The 22,317-nt window shown below is 40.4% G+C and overlaps 1 protein-coding gene and 1 pseudogene across 1 annotated transcript; both read left to right on the forward strand.

Annotated features, from left to right (window-relative positions):
• Window positions 1-496: 496 nt before the first annotated feature.
• Window positions 497-16,188, forward strand: LOC124091426 (rho GTPase-activating protein 29-like). The gene is given in 5 exon segments (XM_046442442.1): window positions 497-684; window positions 996-1,313; window positions 2,267-2,541; window positions 15,336-15,655; window positions 15,658-16,188. Coding segments are annotated over 5 exon segments (1,632 nt in total).
• Window positions 16,189-16,990: 802 nt separating this feature from the next.
• On the forward strand, window positions 16,991-18,974 carry LOC124091427 (endoplasmic reticulum chaperone BiP-like; annotated as a pseudogene).
• The last annotated feature ends 3,343 nt before the right edge of the window (window positions 18,975-22,317 follow it).

Below are 22,317 nucleotides of genomic sequence, written 5' to 3' on the forward strand. Positions count from 1 at the left end.
TGGATGGGATAGTGGCCTTATCCCTGGACCATTTTCCAGGATCCTTCTTCTTTCAGACTCCCCAGGATGAGCATCCAGTCCCCACCCACGCTGCTGGATCTGGCAGGGCGCAGCCTACTGAGCGAGAAGTCCAGGGCTGACCTGGATCTGGAGGACCTGCCCATAGAGCTCTTCCCACCACTCTTTGTGGAGGCCTTCAGCAGGGGACACACTGAGGTCCTGAAGAAAATAGTGCAGGCCTGGCCCTTTACCAACCTGCCCTTGGGGGCCCTGATGAGGAAGCCACATCTTGAGATAATCTGAGTGGCCCTGGATGGGCTGGAAATGTTGCTTGCCCAGAAGGATAGCCCCAGGTGAGGGGGACCTAAGTGGCCTGGAAGGGAGCACCCTCGGGGCCAGGGCAGGGATGGGTATAGACAGGGAGAGTGGGTGCTGAATTGTGCACCACAGGCTTCCTGTGCTGCCAGCAAGGAGGGGTGGAGAGGCCTTGGCCATGATGAGCCCCAACTGGGAAAGGCTTCCAGATGTGGAGGTGCTTGTGGCAGCTGTGGTGACCCATGAAGGAGGCTGTAACTGCCCCTGCCTCAGTCTGTACAAGTGGGGGCACCAGACTGGATTGGAGGGAAGTGGATGGAGAAAAGGGAGACAGAAGGAAGAGGTGGAGCAGGGGGCAGCAGCTGAGAGGTGAAGGAAGGGGCCTCAGGGCTGAGACTCTGCTGTTGTCCCTGCAGGAGGTGGAAACTGCAGATGCTGGATTTGCGGAATGTTCCCCAGAACTTCTGGAGGATGTGGTCTGGAGCCCTGGTTGATGCCTGCTCACCAGAGGACATTAAGAAGAATCGAACATTGAAACTTGGTCCAGCAAAGGCAACTAAGCCACCCTTCAAGGTAGTCATAGACTTGAGCCTCAGAAAAAGACCCCTGGATAAATTCATGACCCACTTGTTCCTGTGGGTCAGATAGAGAAGGGACAGGCTGCACCTGTGTTGCAATAGGCTGAAGATCTTTGGGAAACCCACCCGTCACACCAGGAAGGCCCTGAGACTGCTGCAGCTGAACTCTGTCCAGAAGGTGGAATTGCACTGCGCCTGGGCACCCTCCTCCTTGGCTGTTTGTGCTCCTTTCTTGGGCCACATGAGGAACCTGAGGAAGCTGCTTGTCTCCCAGATCTATGTGCCTGCCTACACCTCCCAAGAGGAGCAGGAGCAGCTGCTTGCCCAGCTCACTTCACAGTTCCTCAGGATGGCCTGCCTGCAGAAGTTCTTTGCCAATGCTGTGTTGCTCCTAGAGGGCCACCTGGAACAGGTGCTGAGGTGAGTAAGAAGGGAAGGTGAGCACCCTCTGCAGAGCAGTTACAGGAAATTTGCACCTATGTGCCACTGACACGCTCATGGTTAATAAGACAAGGGAAGGCAAATAACACATCCTTTTGGTTCCTATTAAATCCTGAAGCTAGATTGCATAACATGTGTTGGAGCAGACTCCTAAATGAGGGTCCATAGTTTGGCAAGTGCCACCATGCTGGAAATCCAGGTGGGAGGCACAGGAGCTAGGAATGGGATTGATGTTCCCTCCGTGGGATGCCTGTCCAGCGACGGTGGTGGAAAGCTGGTAGAGAATAGGGCTTGGAAGGAGGGAAGCACTCACACTTACACCCATCAACAGGGAAGCTCTGTGCTCCTCAGCTGGAGCCTTTATACCCACCTGGGGAAGGCAGGTCTGAACTCCACGTAGTGATCCTGGGTGTAAGGGTCAGGAGCAGGGGTGGAAATCTTGCTGAGGATATAGGGTGTGAGCCTCTCAGAGGGTTAACCCCAGTGGATTTTGTTACATCCTGCCCAAATTTGTCCTTCATACATGACTCCCCATGACCTCCTGTTGCCAGACCTGTGACTTTCTGCTGGGCAGCGAGGAGGGGACACAGAGATGTGGACTCATCTGTTCACAGGAGATGCGATGAAAGGCTCACCCTGACATGGGGTGATGTGAATGACCAGATTCTGCAAAAGGCAGCATGCTAAGTGTGGACCATTGTCAGATCACCAGGGCGACTTTGGGGTTGGGCCAATTTGTCTTCACCCTCCTTGACATTGCTCCTCAGAACTAACTGTCTGGTTTTTCCTTAGGCACCTGAAGACTCCCTGGAGACCCTCTCAATAACCAACTGTCCGCTGTCAGATTCTGACTGGAATTATCTTTCCTGATATCCAAACGCCGGACAGCTCAGACACCTGGAACTGAGGAGCATCAAACTGACCAATTTCAGTCTGGAGCCCCTCCAAATCCTGCTGGACAGCACTGCAACCACCCTGAACAGCCTGGACCTGGAAGCTTGTGGGATCACTGACTCCCAGCTCCAGGCCCTCCTGCCTGCCCTGAGCCACTGCTCCCAGCTTGTGATCTTGAGCTTTCATGGGAACCACCTCTCTATGTCAACCCTGAGGGACCTGCTGTGCCACACTGCCAGGCTGAGCCAGTTGAGCATAGAGCTGTACCCTGCCCCTCTGGAGAGCTCTGATGCCCGGGGTACCATCCACCCAGGTAGATGTTCCCAACTCTGTGCTGAGCTGACAGCAATAGTGAGGGACTTTAGGCAGCCAAACATCCTTGTGTTCTGTACTGTCCCCTGTCATCATTGTGGCTCCAAGTTCATGCATAACCAGGGCCTCATTCACTGCTCCTGTCCAACAGCTGCCTAGTTGGGTGTGTTTCAAAAGCATACTTCTAGGCAATTGGAGGTATAACCAGGATGTAAGGTCACTTTAGATGGAACACAGAGAACACCATTTCAGACATTGCCTGAAGTGTGGATGGGGAAAGGAAAGTACAGCAGCGGGCTCCATTGGAGGGAAGCCCCAGAGGATAGGGCCTTCAGGACATGTGTCTTTATAGAGACATACATAGGGACATGGATTTCTAAAGTGGGATTCAGGCTTGATGGGCACAGGCAGAAGCTATTGTGTTTCATGGCTGGTCCATAAATAGTCAGAAATGAACAGAATCTCAAGGTTAGTTTTCTGACATCCTCTTCACTGGATTTACCTGGCTTTCCAATGAAACCTTGGGATTCTCAAGCTGCTGATGGAGAAAGAAGGCACAGGGTACTTGGTGAACAATGAGGTTCAGCCCCAGGAAGTCAAGGTATCAAACTGAAATCTGGTCATGATGTGTGGCTACTCTGTGGCTTAACACATGCAGGTTCACACAGGTTGATTGGAACATTCTACATAGACATTGAACATGAGCCATTGCAAGAAAACCTCTTCTCAGTGGACCTCAGTGCCACCCAGACATTCAATGCTGGCCCTTCCTCATGGGTATCCATGTAGACCCAGAAACATCAGGTTCTGGTCTCTGGGTGTGCTGGGCAAGGGCATGTGTGCATAAGACAGGCCCCATTGTCCCACTCCCAGTGCCTGCAGGAGGTGTCCATGCTGCACATTGATCAGAGCCTCTGGGCCTCACCCAACCTTGCCTGTCATCCACCTAGGTAGTCTGTCCTCAGTTCAACTAGTGGTGCCCCTTGAAGGTATCCAAATTCCCTTTCAGCCAAATAGTAGAATCATATAGGTAGATAACACTTGCAAATATTTCAAAATGAAACTGAATAAATTACAAGCTCTGTTGGGGCGGGGGTTGCACATAACTGTCAGATCTTCCCCTAACACTTCCCTCTGCTGAGGACTGGGCTGATGGATTTGTGCAGCGACCTTAGCAATAGTTTTGCAATCAAGGATGAGAACGAGGTCCACCCAGTCTTCATTTGAGGTATTCTAAAGGTACCTGTGGACGTGTTTTAATTATGGCTTGAATAATTCTCCACACAGAGTGAACTGGAACCCACTTTGATGTGTAAGCAGACTGCAGCTCACTCTTGGAACTGGTAGCAGGGTCTGGGCCAAGCAGAGCTGGCCTCTCTGTCACCCACAGAGTGATCTTTGTTCCTTGCTCCCTCTTAGAGTCTGTTTCTGTGGGTTCGTGTTTTCTTCTGGGATAAAGACTTAGAGCACTTCTGTTTCTCGGGCTCTAAGTATAGCTTGCACATGTGGGGCAGGTGGAAAGTTCTGAACGGCATTCATTTTGTTGGATTCTAGGATCAAATAAAGTCAAGGAAGATCTGCATAATGAGATCTGTCATCATGTGTTCTTTTAAGAATTATCATGACTAAAAAGGGACTTGAAGATATTCTGGTGCCTCCAGACCACTTGAACACTGGAAGGGTTGTGAGGGCACTTTGTTTTCTCAGATGCCTGGGGATAAAGCACTCACCTCTCTTTGAGTTCCTCATCTTTTGACTCTAGGTTGATTTGTGCTTTGAGAGAGCACACAACTGTAGGATGTCATAACAAACAGGACCTGGTTTGTAAGTTTGGCCAGGTCAGGAAGTGGGGACTGGGCTTCACTCCTTGGCCTCTGAAAGATGCAGAGTCCTGTGTGCACCTGTATCTAAAGACTCTACAGCCCCTTCTGGAACACTGTCCAATTTTACCTCCACAATCTAGAAACCAAGCACCCATGCTATTCTAGAGAAATGAGTGAACTTCATCAAAGCTAACTCAGGGAGCTGGGGACATTTCTCAGTGGTGGAGCACTTGCTAGCATGTGAAAAGGCCTGGTTCCATCCAAGGCATCACAGAAATAAGTAAACAAATAAATAAATCCAAAATTTGTGTGACCACATTGGGAAGGTTTAATTGGAATAGAGCTGTCTATCTGTTAGAAATATTCAAAAAGAAAGAACCAGAATCCATATGAAAACAATGGAAAGCATTCTTTAATTGGTCTGGACATGTGGGTCAAGTTGATGTCCTGAAAGATTTTCTTCCAAAAACAACTGGAAAAGCTGGCTTGGTGGTGCTCAGCTGTAGTTCCAGCAGCTCGGGTGGTGAGGCTGGAGGATGGTGAGTTCAAAGCAAGTCTAATTAATTTAGTTAGGTTGTAAGCAAGTTTGTGAGACCCTGTTTCAAAATCCTACCTGGGGATGGGGCTCATGGTGTTCACCCTTGTGTTCACTGCCTGGTCCCCAAAACAATAACAAGCAAGTATGAAAAGCAGGTTGCAGTGGCTCGTGCCTGGGATCCCAGCTTCTCGAGAAGCTTTAGCATTTTATTCTTTCTCCCAATTTTACTAACTGGGACATGACCCATCCTTATTTTTTCCAGTCACTTGAGATTCAATATTGGGCCATTATTCGAGATCTATTTTCCTAATGAAGGTATTTCTTGTTGAGGACATCCGAGTTAGAATTGCTTTTGTTGTATCCACAGGTTTGAATATCTTGTGTGGCCCTTTTCATTGGTCTGCAGGCATTTTACACTTTCATTTTAATTTTTATTTATTTTTCTTATTTCTCCCATACATGACAATGTTTTGATTTCTTCAATTACCCATTGGTTGTTGGGGAACACGCTGAAGAATTCCCATGCATTGTAACTGTCCAGGTGTTCCCCCTGCTATGGATTCCATTCTTATTAAATTTATGGAGATTTATTTTGAGAATAAATGGAGAACGTGTGCTGTTGAGAAGGATGTTTGTTCTGCAGTGGTTAGGTGGGATGGTCTGTGTTTACTGTGTGCAGAGATGATCTGTCCAGTGCTGAAAATGGGAGTTGAAGCCCCCACTGTTCTTACTGTGTTGTGGTCGACTTTTTCTTTTACATTCCAGTATATCTTTTTGCACGTGTGGGTGCTCATGTGTCGGCACAAGTATGTGTACAATTTCTGTCTCATGTTGCTGAATTGACCCCTTTATCATTGTGTGATCACCTTGTTTCTTTTTATTGTGTTTTAATCTGTAGTCTATTTTATCTGACAGGAGTCTAGCCATTCCTGCTCTAGGTTGGTTTTCTTCGTGTGGAATATCTTCTCCATCCCTTCACTGTCACTCTGTGTGTGTCCTGAGGTGAAGTGACTTTCTTGTAGACAGCAGGTGACTGAGTCCATTAAAAAAGAAAATCCATTCAGTCACTTTACATCTTATAATTGGGGAGTTTAATCCCTTTAAATTAAAGGTTTTTGATTGAAAGATAGAGAATTATTTCTTACTGGTCTTATTTGTTTTTAGTTTTCTTTTCTGATTTCTCTTTTCATCTTTTTCTCTGTTTTCCTCTCTTACTCTATAGTCTGTTTTTTTTGGGTTGGTGTTTTCTTCTGGGATAAGTTTGGATTTCTTTCTTTGTCATTTGTGAATATGCTGTCATTTTTGTTTTTTTCTTTGGGCTTCCTCTGGGAATTAGAAAATTTTTACAGTTACCAAAGAGTGTTTTAAGCTGAACAGAACAGAACCTCCCTCTGCTCTGATACAAGTACTCTGGATTCCGTCTTTTTCCTTGTAACTTCTGCTTTGGTTGTCTTAGTTTTCTTCTCCTGGTTTTGTGCATTCCTTAGCCTCTTACTGTGGCCATGCTTAACAATCACCATTTTGTTTTTAACTTTCCTATTAGTTATTTGAACGTTTAAATATCCCTGTTATATAAGCAAGGAACACTGCTGTATTCCTGTAATCCCTCAGGAAACTGAGGCAGGAAGATTGCAAATTGAAAGCTATCCTCAGCAACTTAGCAGGGGCCTAAACAACTTAGTGAGACCTTGTCTCAAAATAAAATATAAAAAGAGCTGACTTCCCATTAGATCCAACCCTTTCAAGAGCCTGTACTCTCACTTGTGGCCTGCACTGGATGATATGCTGTGTTCCCTTCCTGCAGAAAGCTGACTGTGAGATACACCAAGAAACCAGACAGCACCAAAAAAATTTTGAAATGCAAAGGCAGGCCAGTTCTGAGATCTTAAGAGTGCTGCTTCCACACTGGAGGGAGAGAGTGAGTGTGTGTTTTTCTTTTTCTATGGGGGATACCCAAAGGTTTTTCCATAAAATATGATTCACCAAATAAAGCAATGGGTGGGCTGTCCCAGTCCGACAGGTAACACCCAACCCCAGAGCTACAGAGCAGTCTCTACATCTCCATCATGTTCCCCTTCTCTGAACTCTCAGGAACTCTGGTGAGGGAGGCCAGCAGGACTCTTCAGGGGTAAGAGAAAAAGTTAGGGATGGTGTATACACACATATATAAAGGTAATATGTGTTAGTTTTCATTTGTAGCTGAGGTGTAGTTTAGTTGGCCTCTGAATGAAAGCCCTTCCTGTGTCAAGTAATTCCCCACCCAACATGTGGGTCTCCAAGTAAGGCAGGGTCCACCATCAGTTGATAGGTATGAAAATGTCAAATGTATTTTTCTGCCTCCTGATGTGGTTTGGGGTTAATGCCTAAGGTGTGACCTGTGCCCACAATGTGCTGTCACTTGGCAGCAGGTCCTAATCAGGATGTCTCTGGGGGCTCCAAGCTGTGGTCCAGGCTAGCTGTAAGGATGACCTTTAACATAAAAATGGCCTAAACCTATGTATTTCCAGTTGAAAATTAACCTGAAAGTCTACCACACACAGCCTCCATAGCCCTCTAGTATGAATCAGGCAAGCCTGATAAAGACAAGTCTCTGTCTACAACCCAGTGGAAACTCAGAGTGAAGTCATGGTCATTTGCCTTCACCATGATGGGAGTCAGAGGTGAGAGGTCAGGGCAGAAATTTTCAAACCAGAGGTCGTGACCAGGGAATGTAAGATGTCACTAAGAAACACAGTAATAGCTGATAGGGACTGAAAAGGTGAGCAGAGCCCCAACATTTAGTAGAAATGATGGAGCAAGTGAACAGACATTCAGCCAGCTGTACTCATGGCCACATGCTGGAGAGCCTGATGAGGTCCTGCACTAATATCCCAACTCTTGTCATTATCTGCCTGATTTTCTGCATCATCCTGAACACTTTCAAACTCTACAGCCACATCTCAACCCTGGTGAGAATGGTGACTTCCTCTTAAGACTGTCTCCTCAACCAGCTGTCATATCCAGCCCAGGAGAAGCCTCCATCTTTTCCTGACTTGATCACTGTGGTCTGAGTGAGTGAGCATCCACTGGACCACTTAGACTTGAGACTCTAAACCTGGCACTTGAGCTGAGCATGCAGAGGGAATGTCTGTAATGAGTCTGGCATTATTAAGTGTTTTCTGGGCTCAGAGTTAACTTAGAACTTTTAGTTTTGAATTGATTATGTGTATTGCAATGCCCAGCATTAAGGATTATCATATTCTTGATGAAGAACATATACAATGAAATTGTATTGAGTGATTTATGTGAATAAAGCATTGAAAAAAGCACTAGTGTGTGAATATGACTTATTTCTCCTCTCCACTGCAAATGCAACAAGTTTGCCCATCACAACATTAGCCAGCTTCCTTTGGTCTCCGCCCACTTCCACAGCATTGTCCTAAATTTGCCAATAATCTTGTGGGCTTTACCATATGCTTACTTTACATTCTCTCTTCTTAAATGTACCTGGGTTAGTTTTTGATACTAAGAGCCATGTTTGCCAGTCACAGTGGCACATGCTTGTAATCCCAGTGGCTTAGGAGGCTGATATAGGAGGATCATGGGTTCAAGCCCAGCCTCAGCAGTGGCAAGGCACTAAGATCATCAGGGAGATCCTGTCTCTAAAATATATTCACCATTGTGCAGGGGATGTGGCTAAGTGGTCGAGTGTCCCTGAGTTCAATCCCTGGTACCCACCACAAAACCAATGATTGTTGATTTGTGAAAATATTTAGGGTTCAAGTGACCTAGAGAGTAAACTCATATGTGAAAATTATACTCCCTAGCCCACGACCAAGTACAGGCTTCACTCAGTAACCAAAGTGATTTGATTCCAGGACCCCCCCTCCTTTGTATAGCAAACTGTGCACATGTTCAATGTCCACGTATAAATTATGCAGTTTTACATATAACCTATGCACATCTTCCAGTGTGCTTTAAGCCATCTTGAGCTTCCTTATAACACAGCATTCAATGGGAACATTATACAGCAGTTTACACTCTGCTATTTAGAGAATAATGACAAGAAAAAAGACTCTGCACATTCAGTACAGATGAACTTATTTTCAACCATGTTCAATCCAAGGTTGATTGAGTCCAAAGATACAGAGCCTACAGCCTCAGAGCCCGGATGAGATATGCAATAGCACAGAAGTGTGAGCAGAGGTAGAAGCAAACAGAGACACCAGTTAGAGAAGATGATCAAAGAACCAGGAAGAGCAGTCTTGACATTTAGAAGCACTGCAGCTCTGAAATCTGCTTGGTGTTGGCACAAAGAGACCTACACCCCTAGGGCCACCAAGGGAATTTCTGAGAGACAAATAATACTAGCAAAATGAAACTGGTAAATTTCATTCAGTGCCTACATTTTAATAATGTAGGGAATTGTGTCTCTATTAATTTTTCAATGAAACAGTACAATGTTTCATCTTATCTCAAAGCAATAAGCTTCAGAAATCAGGAACTGAACTAATAGGAAAGGCCTATCTGCCCTACATGTTGTATAATTGAACTACTCATTTCCTATAACTTGTATTTACTGAGTTTTAAAAAATTCTAGAACTGTGGCTCAGTGGTTTAGTGTCCTTGCGTTCTACTTCTGGTACCAGTGGGGGGAAAAAGAAAAGAAAAAGAAAATGTGACTTGGGTACCTTGTTCTTTTGCTGAATAAAATTTTGGGGGTGGGAGTTTTTAAAAATATGGATTGTAGTGGACACAGTAGAACAACCTCTAATTCCACCAACTCAGGTGCTGAGGCAAAAGGATTGCAAGTTCATGGAAATCCTGAGCAAGTTAGTGATAACCCCAATCAAAATAAAAAATAAACTGTACTAGGGATGTGGCTCAGTGTTAAAGTACCCCTGGGTTCAATCCCCAGTTCCTCCAAAAGAGGGCGAGTTTGGGATGTGGTTCGTGTGTAACAGGGGTTTGCTTGATGCTTTCACTAAATCCCTTGTGGCTTTGAATCTTACATATTCTTTTTCTTTCCCCCAAGACTTCTCCCTAACTTCCTCCTCCCTGATCTTCTTGTCACTGATGATCTCCTTCCTGGTTTCTTCGCTCTAATGTAATTTTCTCAGAAACACCTCTTTAAAAACAATCTGTTCATCACTAATCTCTAGGGTATATAAAGAACTCAAAAAGCTAAGCACAAAAAAATCACGTAATCCAATCAACAAGGACCTGAACAGACACTTCTCAGAAGCATATATAGAATCAATCAACAAACATATGAAAATATGTTCATCATCTCTAGCAATCAGAGAAATGCAAATCAAAACTATTCTAACATATCATCTCACTCCAGTCAGAATGGCAGCTCTTATGAAGACAAACAACAATAAGTGTTGACAAGGATGTGGAAAAAGGCACACTTACATATTGCTGGTGGGACTTCAAATTGGTGCAGCCAATAAAGAAAGCAGTGTGGAGATTCCTTGGAAATCTGGGAATGGAATTACCATTTGACAAAGCTATTACTCTCCTCAGACTATACCCAAAGGACTTAAAAACTGCATCCTGCAGGGACATAGCCACATCAAAGTTTATAGCAGCACAATTCACAATAGCTAAACTGTGGAGCCAACCTAGATGCCCTTCAGTGGATGAATGTCTAAAAAATTGTGACATATATAAAAAATGGAATTTTACTCAGCATTAAAAGAGAATAAAATCATGGCATTTACAGGTAAATGCATGGCATTGGAGAAGATAATGCTAAATGAAGTTAGAAAATCCCCCCAAAACAAATGCCAAATATTTTCTCAGCTTTAAGGAGGCTGACTCATACTGGGGTAGGAAGGGGGACAATGGGAGGAATAGATGAATTTTAGATATGGCAGAGGAGTGGGAGGGAAAAGAATGAAGTAGGAGATTAAAAGGATGATGGAATGTGATGGACACCATTATACAAATACATGCATGAAGACAAGAATTGGAGTCAACATACTTTATATACAACCAGAGGTATAAAAAATTGTGCTGTATACATGTAATAAGAATTGTAATACATTCTGCTGTAATTTATTTTCTAAAAAATCAAGTAAAATAAATAACAATGAAACAGAAAAAGAGGAAACCCTTCCAAACTCATTCTGTGAAGCTAGTATCACCCTGATACCCAAACCAGCCAGAGACACATCAAGGAAAGAAAATTTCAGACCCATATCCCCAAAAAACATAGATGCAAAAATTCTCAATAAAATTCTGGCAAATCACATACAAAAACATATGAAAAACAAACAAACAGAAAACAACAACAACAACAACAAAAAAAAAATGCACCATGATCAAGTTGTGTACTCCAGGGATGCAAGGTTGGTTCGACATACAGAAATCAATAAATGTAATTCATCACATCAATAAACTTAAAGAGAAGAATCCTATGATTACATCAATTGATTCAGAGAAAGCATTTGACAAAATACAGTACCTTTTCATGTTCAAAACATTAGAAAAAACTAGGGGTAGTAGGAATATACCTCAACATAGTAAAAGGTCTCTATGCTAACCCTAATGCTAACATCATTCTAAATGAAGAAAAATTGGAAGCATTCCATCTAAAAATTGTTCAACATAATCCTTGCCACTCTAGCCATAGCAATTAGATGAAAGAAATTCAAGGGAATACAAATAGGAAAAGAAGAACTCAAATTATCATTCTTTGCCAACAACATAATTTTACACTTGGAGGATCCAAAAAACTCCACCAGAAAACTTCTAGAATAATAAATGAATTTGGCAAAGTAGCAGGATATAAAATTAATACCCATAAATCAAATGCATTTCTATACATCAGTGATGAATACTCTGAAAGACAAATAGCAAAACTACCCCATTCACTGTATATATATATATATATATATCACAGCTTTTTTACTCATAGATGAATCTAGTATCATCCTGATAGTTAAACCAGGCAGAGAAAGATTTCCTTGGATAGTCATAGAAATAACAATCTGAGAGTGTTTGAAGTAAAACCAAAACATTGATAGTGGCAATAGAATAGAGAGATGTTCAGGAGAGAGAATTATCTAAGCTAGAAAACTAGCTGTGGCAGCTGGAAGTGTGGCTAGTGGTAGAACACTTGCCTAGCACATGTGAGACACTGTGTTTGATATTCAGCACTGCATAAAAATAAATAAATAAAATAAAGGTATTGTGTCCATGTCTAGGTAAAAATTATTAAAAAAAAAAAAAACTAACTGGGCAGTGAAAGAGAAATTGACAGTGATGTTTCACTTTCCAGTATAAGAAATGGGGAGTATATCCCACATACAAAGATGGAGCAATATTCAGTGGTGTTTTTTTTTTTTTCCTTCTGCTACTGAGTTCAGTAGTTCCTTCTACTTACATGCATTTTATCCTAATATAGTACTCTGAAACTAAGTTTGATGTGTGGTAATTATCATAATGAAACAAAGGATTCTTTCCCTAGACCCACCATCTTGACCCTTGACAAAAGTTTTGTAGTATTCTATAGCCTGAGGTTTCTCCACGCTTGTCAAGTCATAGTAAACTAACATTAAGGACATCTATTAGGAAAATCTCATACACTTTATGTGTTCTTCCTTTCAGGATAGTAGACCATTCTGAAAAAAACCTGATGAACTCAAAAACTTGGGGTGGTATTTGGACCCTGTCTCATGAGGACCAGGCCTACAACCACTCCTGGTACCATCTCTTCCTCCCTTTCTGCATATGCCAATCAGGCCCTGTTGGAAGAGTTCCTCATTACCAATGCACAGATGATCTTTGATGGGTCCCTAGAGCCACAAAATGTTTCATGTATTACTTATGTTGTTGCACCTCGAGTGGATGAAAGCCCTCCTTCCTAACCCATAATAGCAACAAAACATTCCACAAAGTCACAATATTTTTCTTCAAAGCAATTGAGTTTTGATCATTATAGAATTGCATTAAATTTGTGATGTTTATGTTAACAAGTTAATAGTCTTTGAACTTTTGGTTTTGAGATGTGTATTGCTTTTAGTTTAAAATTTTTCTTGTATCAATAGAATAGCCACACTGTAGATATTGAAATTGAAAATTTTGATTTGGCTACATCATTTGAGGAATCAGAATGCAAGCAAAATGCATTGCAAAAATGGGGTGCATGTCTCATTGGTGAGTGGTCATGTAACATATATGTTTGCATATTTCAAACCTTGCCAAGAAGTCATGATTAAAAACCAAGGTGAGAGCTGGGCTTGTAGCTCAGTGGTAAATCGATGCCTTGGCTTGTGTGAGGCCATGCGTTGGATCCTCAGTACAATATAAAAATAAATAAATGAAGATAAAAATATTGTGTCTGTCTACAATTCTCATTCTTTAAGAAAAAGGTGAATTAAGTTGAGATAAGTTCAAACTTCAAGGTTTTATTAGTTAACTTTGCTAGCCATTGAGAAAGTTTAATGAATGTCATTTAAATGAATATCATGCTTTGTTTCTTTCTTGTAAAGAGATATCTTGAAATTCATAAATTATTTTTGTTCTCTTTCTGAAATTTTTTTTTCACTTTTACTTCCTTGTCATCAATTAAATTCAAAACAGAAAAAAGCTGGACTCCTGAAACTTCAAAAAATAGACTCCTAAAGATTTTTGATGTCCCTTTACCTGTGTCCTAACTTTAGCACATTAAGCACACATGTCTTCCATTTTCTTGGCTCCAGTTTTTTTGTTCACTGTTTTTTGATCATTTTATTTCGGTGAATGGTTTCTGGTAAGGGGGTTGAAAACCTTCCATTCATTACTGCTTTAGTAGGGCTAACTCCGAATTTTTCAACATATAGCCATTTATGTTAAATTTGATAAATAAAATTAATGAAATATCAATGAGTGTAGACTGAGAAAGTCTGAACACAAAGACAGTCCATTACCTCTCTGCAAAGAAAAGCACTGGACTCACTGATTCCATTTATATGATTTGATCTTATTAGCAATTCTGTGCTATGAAACTTGGCCTCATTTAAGCCATAGCTAACACTCTGAGGAAGGTGAATAATACCAAGGGTCATGTCCCTAAATTATCATTGATTCAGGATTTGAATCTCATCCTGTCTCATTCCTAAATGTAACTTTGTTTCCCTGTCCAATGAAATTGGATTCCCAGGTAGGTATAGTAATAACAATAAAGAAATTTAAAATATTTGAAGTTTTCATTACATACAAGGTAATTCTGAGATTTTTCTATAGTAGATCATGAACACCACATACCAGTTTCCACATAGGAGTCTGTCTTGACAGAAGAAGGCCGGTAGGGCTAGTGCACTAGATTTGCCAGGGAAGAACTGGAGCAGGAGCTGATCCAGCACCGAGGAAGCTAGAAGTGGTGCTAGAAGTTCTGCAGGACTATAAATATGTTCTGGTGGTTGCCATCCAACCACAATGGCTCAGCTCCCTTCTATCAATGTGGAGAAGGGTCCAAGACAGCAAATCACATGAGCACTGCCTGGGAACCAGGGAAGAGAAGCCAGCAGCCTCAGTTGAAGAAGGAAGTCAGATGAGATGATGACCTGCAAGTGATGCTGTTGTGCATCTGTCTGCAAACCACTGCCCAAGGATATGGGAGAAGGACAAGGTGACAGGGATGAGGACTGTGGGCTATGAACAAGCTGTTGGAAAGCCATCAGACCAGTGGTAAGGCACAAAGTTTTCTGATGTTTCTCAGCAGGGAGAGGAGGATCATGACCAGAGGGCTGCACCTTTCTAGCAACAGCAGCTTCTGGGGTACATGCAGCAAAGGCAAAGTGTGAGGTGCTAGGGTTCTAGATGAGAAAACAGGGAACTTGGTACCAGACTAGAGGAGAAAGAGAAGGAGGTAAATCTGGAGTCTCCAGGACCAGTAGCACAATGGCAATTTTGACAGCTCTTCAACCATCCTTTCACCAGAGGATGCTGGCATGTATTAGTGGATCAGCTGGGAGAGCATCCAAGTCCTCTCTGGTGTGTTGCCCTTAGTATGGACAGAATGTAGCTGGAAAGCAGATTAAGTGACAGGCAAAGTCCTTGGGATTCAGGACACAGACTTTGTTAGTGTACCGAACACTGGAACAATGTTACTATTCTAGAGTTACCATTGTCTGCCTGTTGAAATCAGGAAAATCCTAACCCAGAAAATACTCATTTATGGGTAGTATATTAAAAATAAGTTACTTCAGGAAGTGATTTTTATAATTTTATGTGCTTTGTGATTATTTGTTCTTTTAAGATAAATTTTAAAAAGTAATGCTTTAATTAAGAATGTGCCTTTAATATTGTATGGATTTTTAATTCCTCTGCATAGATGACTGAGAAAATAATGTTGGAAAAAATATGTAAGCCTGTGTTGTTTGAGAGAATGCCTATTCATAAATAACCACACTTCCTTATTAACCACGCTCCATGAAGTTAAAAAAAAAATCTCTTCTTTTTCAGATAACAAAGAACTTGAATTATCATCACAAAAGATGGACAATATGTGTAAAACCACAAAACCAGTTAGTCTGAAATATGATGTGACAACAAATGATACACAGAGGCCTATGCCAAGCACAAAGATCAGATGTTTCTGTTTTCCTGTAGATAGGTTTTATCTTGCAAGCTCTCCTAACGAGAAAAACAGCAGAAATGTGGGAAATGTCAACTCAGACAAATTTAGCCAGAATCTTACCTTTGAAGGGCTTAATAGAAAAGATACCCCTTCTACTGTTGGCTCCCAATTTAATGGTTTTAATCAGCAGATTCCAAAAAAAATCCTCAGGGATAGCAATGTGAACCAAAGAACTTAACTGGCATGAGTATAGTGATTGTGCCAAGTACACTCCAGGAAAAGGGGACAATGAGCATCAAGGTTAGTGGTGACCATTCTAGCAGTTCCACACAGCCCAACATGCCAGCCAGATCAGCAAGAGAGGCACCAGTGAGACTGTCCTCTCATTCTCACCATCTTGCTCCTGCAAGAGTATCCAGAATACTGCAACCCCATCTCGGGACAACATTTTACAAACAACCTACCCCAACCAGCAAAGTCAGGGGGATTGAGGAGAGACCAGCTTCACCTTCAGCAACAGTGCCTCCTAGCACAGCTCTTACTCCCCTGAGTCATGTGGAGAAATCAGTTCCAGAGGCAGACAGCACATCAGCTTATGCTTTGAAGCCAGCTGCTAAGCCTAAAGAGAACTCTGAGGAGCTTGGCCTACCTGACATAAATCCAATGTGCCAGGGACTCAGGCTAAAACAAATGGAAGAATTACAAGACCTTGAATTTGAAATGCCACAGTTTGTGTAGTGTTGTCAAAATTCAAGAAAAATCTTTTTCTTGTTTCATTTTTATGTATTGTGTTTATTTATGAAAGAATGTGGTAACAGAATCTCTTTTGTATAGGATGGCCAAAGTGTGTATTTTGCCTTTTGGCCTTGTATTGTGTTTGCTAGTCATATAGAATGGTAGTGTTTTAGTCATATAGAATGACAGTGCCTCACTGGTATTATCTTTAAATCCTGTGTTTTTGAAGTTATGCATAAAATAAGTATTATAATTTTAAATTTCAAATAATTTTCTCTATAAAATGATCCATGTAAATGCATCCTTAATGTATAATATTGTTCTCAACAAATAGGGGCAGTAGGGGAAAATGAGCTTTATTTTGGAGCATACATGGTGCTGATTCATAAAATGCTTCTGAAGGCAAGTGCCTGAAAAATCTTTACTGGGTATGAATATATTTTTCCCACATAATGTTCTAGTGCATCTTTGACCACTTGTGTTGTTATAGCATGTGTAGAAGCATTGGCAATTCACTTAACTTTTTAATATTTACATAGTGGCCAAAAAGCTTGTGAATCTGTGTTTACTAGCATTCTACTTGTCAATTTTTACATATGCTAATTAATACAATTGTAGAAAGAAAATGCACTTCAATACTAAAAAGTTTGAGACATTGGCAGAGACAACGCAGACGGACAGAGTTGAGGCATCTCAAGTGTGAGAGAACTGTAACCTCACTCCTCTCAGCTGCGACCTGTTGCTGGATTGCCTGCGACTTCTGGCTGTCTGCTGAGGAAAGCAAGTGGCCAACAGCTAGGGCAAGATGAAGCTCTATCTGGTGGCCACGGTTCTGCTGCTGCTCTGTGCAGCATGGTGGAAAATGAGGACAAGAAAAGGATGAGGGTATCGTGGTCGGCATCGACCTGGGGACCACTTACTGCTGCATCAGGGTGTTCAAGAATGGCCACTGGAGATCATCTCCAATGATCAGGGCAACCATATCACGCTGTTTCATGTGGCCTTCGCCCCTGAAGAGGAATACAGTCAAGAATCAGCCAGCGATACAGTCAAGAATCAGCTCACCTCCAATCCTGAGAACACAATCTTCAATGCCAAGCACCTCATTGGCAGCACTGGGAATGACCCTTCTGTGCAGCCAGACATCAAGTTCTTGTCTTTCAAAGTGTTGAAGAGAAACCTAAACCATACATTCAGGTTGATATTGGAGGTGGGCAAACTAAGATATTTGCTCCAGAAGAAATCTCTGCTATGATTCTCACTAAAATGAAAGAGACTCCTGAGGCTTATTTGGGAAAGAAGGTTACCTATGCAGTTGTTACTGTACCAGCCTATTTTTATTATGCCCAGTGGCAAGCAACCAAAGATGCTGGAACTATTTCCGGTCTGAATGTTATGAGGATCATCAATGAGCCTACAGCAGCTGCTATTGCTTATGGCCTGGATAAGAGGGAAGGAGAGAGGAACATTGTGGTGTTTGATCTCTGTGGAGAAACCTTCCGTGTGTCTCTTCTCCCCATTGACAATTTGATGTCTTCGAAGTCATGGCCACTAAAAGAGATACTCATCAGGGTGGAGAAGACGTTGACCAGCATGTTATGGGACACTTCATCAAGCTGTACAAAAAGAAGATGTTAGGAAAGACAGCAGAGCTGTGCAGAAACTCCAGTGTGAAGTAGAAAAGGCCAAGCGAGCCCTGTCTTCTCAACATCAGGCAAGAATTGAAATTGAGTCCTTCTATGAAGGAGAAGACTTTTCTGAAACCCTGACTTGGGTGAAATTTGAAGAGCTAAACAAGAACTTGTTCTAGTCTACCATGAACCCTGTTCAGAAAATACTGGAGGATTCTGACTTGAAGAAGTCTCATATTGATTAGGTTGTTCTTTTGGTGGCTCTACTCAAATTCCAAAGATTCAGCAACTTGTTCAAGAGTTCTTCAATGGCAAGGAGCCATACTGTGGCATAAACCCAGATAAGGTGGTTGGATATGGTGCTGCTGTCCAGGCTGGTGTACTCTCAGGTGACCAAGATACAGGTGACCTAGTACTGCTTGATGTATGTCCCCTGACACTTGGTATTGAAACTGTGGGAGGCATCATGACCAAATTGATACCAAGGAACACTGTGGTACCCACCAAGAAGTCTCAGATCTTTTCTACAGCTTCTGATAATCAACCTACTGTTTCAATCAAGGTCTATTAAGGTAAATAACCCCTGACAAAAGACAACCACCTTCTGGGTACATTTGATCTCACTGGAATTCCTCCTGTGGGGTCCCCCAGATTGAAGTCACTTTTGAGATACATGTGAATGGTATTCTTTGGGTGACAGCTGAAGACAAAGGTACAGAGAACAAAAATAAGATTACAATTACCAATGACAAAAATTGCCTGACACCTGAAGAAATTGAAAGGATGGTTAATGATACTGAGAAGTTTGCTGAAGAAGACAAAAGACTCAAGGAGTGCATTGATACTAGGAATGAGTTGGAAAGCTACATTACTCTCTAAATTATCAAATTGGAGATAAAGAAAAGTTGGGAGGCAAACTTTCCTCTGAAGATAAGGAGACCATGGACAAAGCTGTAGAAAAATAGATTGAATGGCTGGAAAGCCGCCAAGATGCTGACATTGAAGACTTCAAAACTAAAAAGAAGGAACTAGAAGAAACTGTTCAGCCAATTATCAGCAAACTCTATGGAAGTGCAGGCCCTCCCCTAACTGGTGAAGAGGATACAGCAGAAAGAGATGAGTTGAAGACACTGATCTGCTAGTGCTGTAATATTTTAAATACTGACTCAGGAACTTTCATTAGGAGAAAAATGAGAGAACTTAAGTCTCTAATTTAATTGGAATCTTCACCTTAGATTGGAGTTGAAAATGCTATAGACCAAGTGGCTGTTTATTGCTTTCCATTAGCAGTTGCTCACATGTTTTGGGGTGGAGAGAGAGGAGGAATTGGCTACCTTAAAAAACTGGATATAAAAATGTGGGTGAGGATGTGTGTTCACCTCAGAAACGTTCTATTTAATGAGTGTGTCATGTGCTTCTGGTGTAGGAACTTTATTTTACCATAAGTGACACCAATAAATGTTTGTTATTAAAAAAGTACTAAAAAGTTTGGAAGTGTCATAAAATAAAAATTTATACAGATAAAGCTAAGAGCTAAAACACTATCAGAAGCAGTATAACCATCTAAAGCCAAATAACTAAAATATAAAATTTAAATTAGTATGTATTTATATATTATATATTATGTATTATATATTATATACTACATATTATAGAATTACATATCTATATGATATATTATAAGTCATTTATATATAATTATAATATAATCCATATATTTTATATATGATATTAATATAAATTATACTAATATAATAATTGTATTATTATCTTATTAATAATAGAAATTATATTATTATATAATTAATTACAAGGATATGTAATATTATATAAATTAATATAGATCTAAATATATTATATGATATATAATACATATGTTATATATAATAAAATAATAATTATATATTTAATTTATATATTATTTTATCATATGTGTATATAATATATATGTATTTAATATATTATATATGATTTATATTAAATATATATAAAACATATATTTTTATATATAATATATAATTTATATAATATATATTTTATATATATTTACATTAATATATAATTTATATAAGAATATATAAATATATTATATAAATATATTATATAATTCATATATCAAATGAACAATACGTTACTGAATGATCAATGGGTTACAGAAGACATAAAGGAAGAAATCAAAAAATTCTTAGAGATAAATGAAAATACAGACACAACATATCGGAATCTATGGGACACAATGAAAACAGTTTTAAGAGGGAAATTCATCGATTGGAGGTCATTCCTCAAAAAAAGGAAAAACCAACAAATAAATGAGCTCATACTTCATCTCAAAGCCCTAGAAAAGGAAGAGCAAAACAACAGCAAATGTAGCAGAAGGCAAGAAATAATTAAAATCAGAGTGGAAATCAACGAAATTGAAACAAAAGAAACTATTGAAAAAATTAACAAAACTAAAAGTTGGTTCTTTGAAAAAATAAATAAGATCCACAGACCCTTAGCCATGCTAACGAAGAGAAGAAGAGAGAGAACTCAAATCACTAACATACGGGATGAAAAAGGCAATATCACAACAGACACTACAGAAATACAGAAGACAATTAGAAATTATTTTGAAAACCTATATTCCAATAAAATAGAAGATAGTGAAGACATCGATAAATTCCTTAAGTCATATGATTTTCCCAGACTGAGTCAGGAGGATACTCACAACTTAAACAGACCAATAACAATAGATGAAATAGAAGAAGCAATCAAAAGACTTCCAACCAAGAAAAGCCCAGGACCGGATGGGTATACAGCGGAGTTTTAAAAAACCTTTAAGGAAGAATTAATACCAATACTTTTCAAGTTATTTCAGGAAATAGAAAAAGTAGGAGCTCTGCCAAATTCATTCTATGAGGCCAACATCACCCTGATTCCTAAACCAGACAAAGACACCTCAAAGAAAGAAAACTACAGACCAATATCTCTGATGAACCTAGATGCAAAAATCCTCAATAAAATTCTGGCAAATCGGATACAAAGGCACATCAAAAAAATTGTGCACCATGATCAAGTAGGATTCATCCCTGGGATGCAAGGATGGTTCAATATATGGAAATCAATAAATGTTATTCACCACATCAATAGACTTAAAAATAAGAACCATATGATCATCTCAATACATGCAGAAAAAGCATTCGACAAAGTACAGCATCCCTTTATGTTCAAAACATTAGAAAAACTAGGGATAACAGGAATTTACCTCGACATTGTAAAAGCTATCTATGCTAAGCCTCAGGCTAGCATCATTCTCAATGGAGAAAAACTGAAGGCATTCCCCCTAAAATCTGGAACAAGACAGGGATGCCCTCTATCATCACTTCTATTCAATATAGTTCTCGAAACACTGGCCAGAGCAATTAGAGAGATGAAAGAAATTAAAGGCATAAAAATAGGAAAGGAAGAACTTAAATTATCACTATTTGCAGATGACATGATTCTATACCTAGAAGACCCAAAAGGGTCTACAAAAAAAACTACTAGAACTAATAAATGAATTCAGCAAAGTGGCAGGATATAAAATCAACACGCATAAATCAAAGGCATTTCTGTATATCAGCAACAAAACTTCTGAAACGGAAATGAGGAAAAACACTCCATTCACAATATCCTCAAAAAAAAAAATACTTGGGAATCAACCTAACAAAAGAGGTGAAAGATTTATATAATGAAAACTACAAAACCCTAAAAAGAGAAGTAGAAGAAGATCTTAGAAGATGGAAAAATATACCCTGTTCATGGATAGGCAGAACTAACATCATCAAAATGGGGATATTACCAAAAGTTCTCTATAGGTTTAATGCAATGCCAATCAAAATCCCAATGGCATTTCTTTTAGAAATAGATAAAGCAATCATGAAATTCACATGGAAAAATAAAAGACCCAGAATAGCAAAAGCAATTCTAAGCAGGAAGTACGAATCAGGCGGTATAGCAATACCAGACTTAAAACTATATTACAGAGCAATAGTAACAAAAACAGCATGGTACTGGTACCAAAACAGGAGGGTGGACCAGTGGTACAGAATAGAGGACACAGAGACTAATCCACAAAGCTACAACTATCTTATATTTGATAAAGGAGCTAAAAGCATGCAATGGAGGGAGGATAACATCTTCAACAAATGGTGCTGGGAAAACTGGAAATCCATATGCAACAAAATGAAACTGAATCCCCTCCTCTCGCCATGCACAAAAGTTAACTCAAAGTGGATCAAGGAGCTAGATATCAAATCAGAGACTCTGCGTCTGATAGAAGGAAATGTTGGCTCCGATCTACATATTGTAGGGTCGGGCTCCAAATTCCTTAATAGGACACCCATAGCACAAAAGCTGATAACAAAAATCAACAAATGGGACTTACTTAAACTGAAAAGTTTTCTCTCAGCAAGAGAAACAATAAAAGAGGTAAATAGGGAGCCTACATCATGGGAATAAATTTTTACTCCTCACACTTCAG

Source organism: Marmota monax, unplaced genomic scaffold, assembly GCF_021218885.2.
Source record: "Marmota monax isolate L192 unplaced genomic scaffold, Marmota_monax_Labrador192_F-V1.1 WCK01_AAM20220418_F8-fsc00335, whole genome shotgun sequence".
Taxonomy (NCBI): domain Eukaryota; kingdom Metazoa; phylum Chordata; class Mammalia; order Rodentia; family Sciuridae; genus Marmota; species Marmota monax.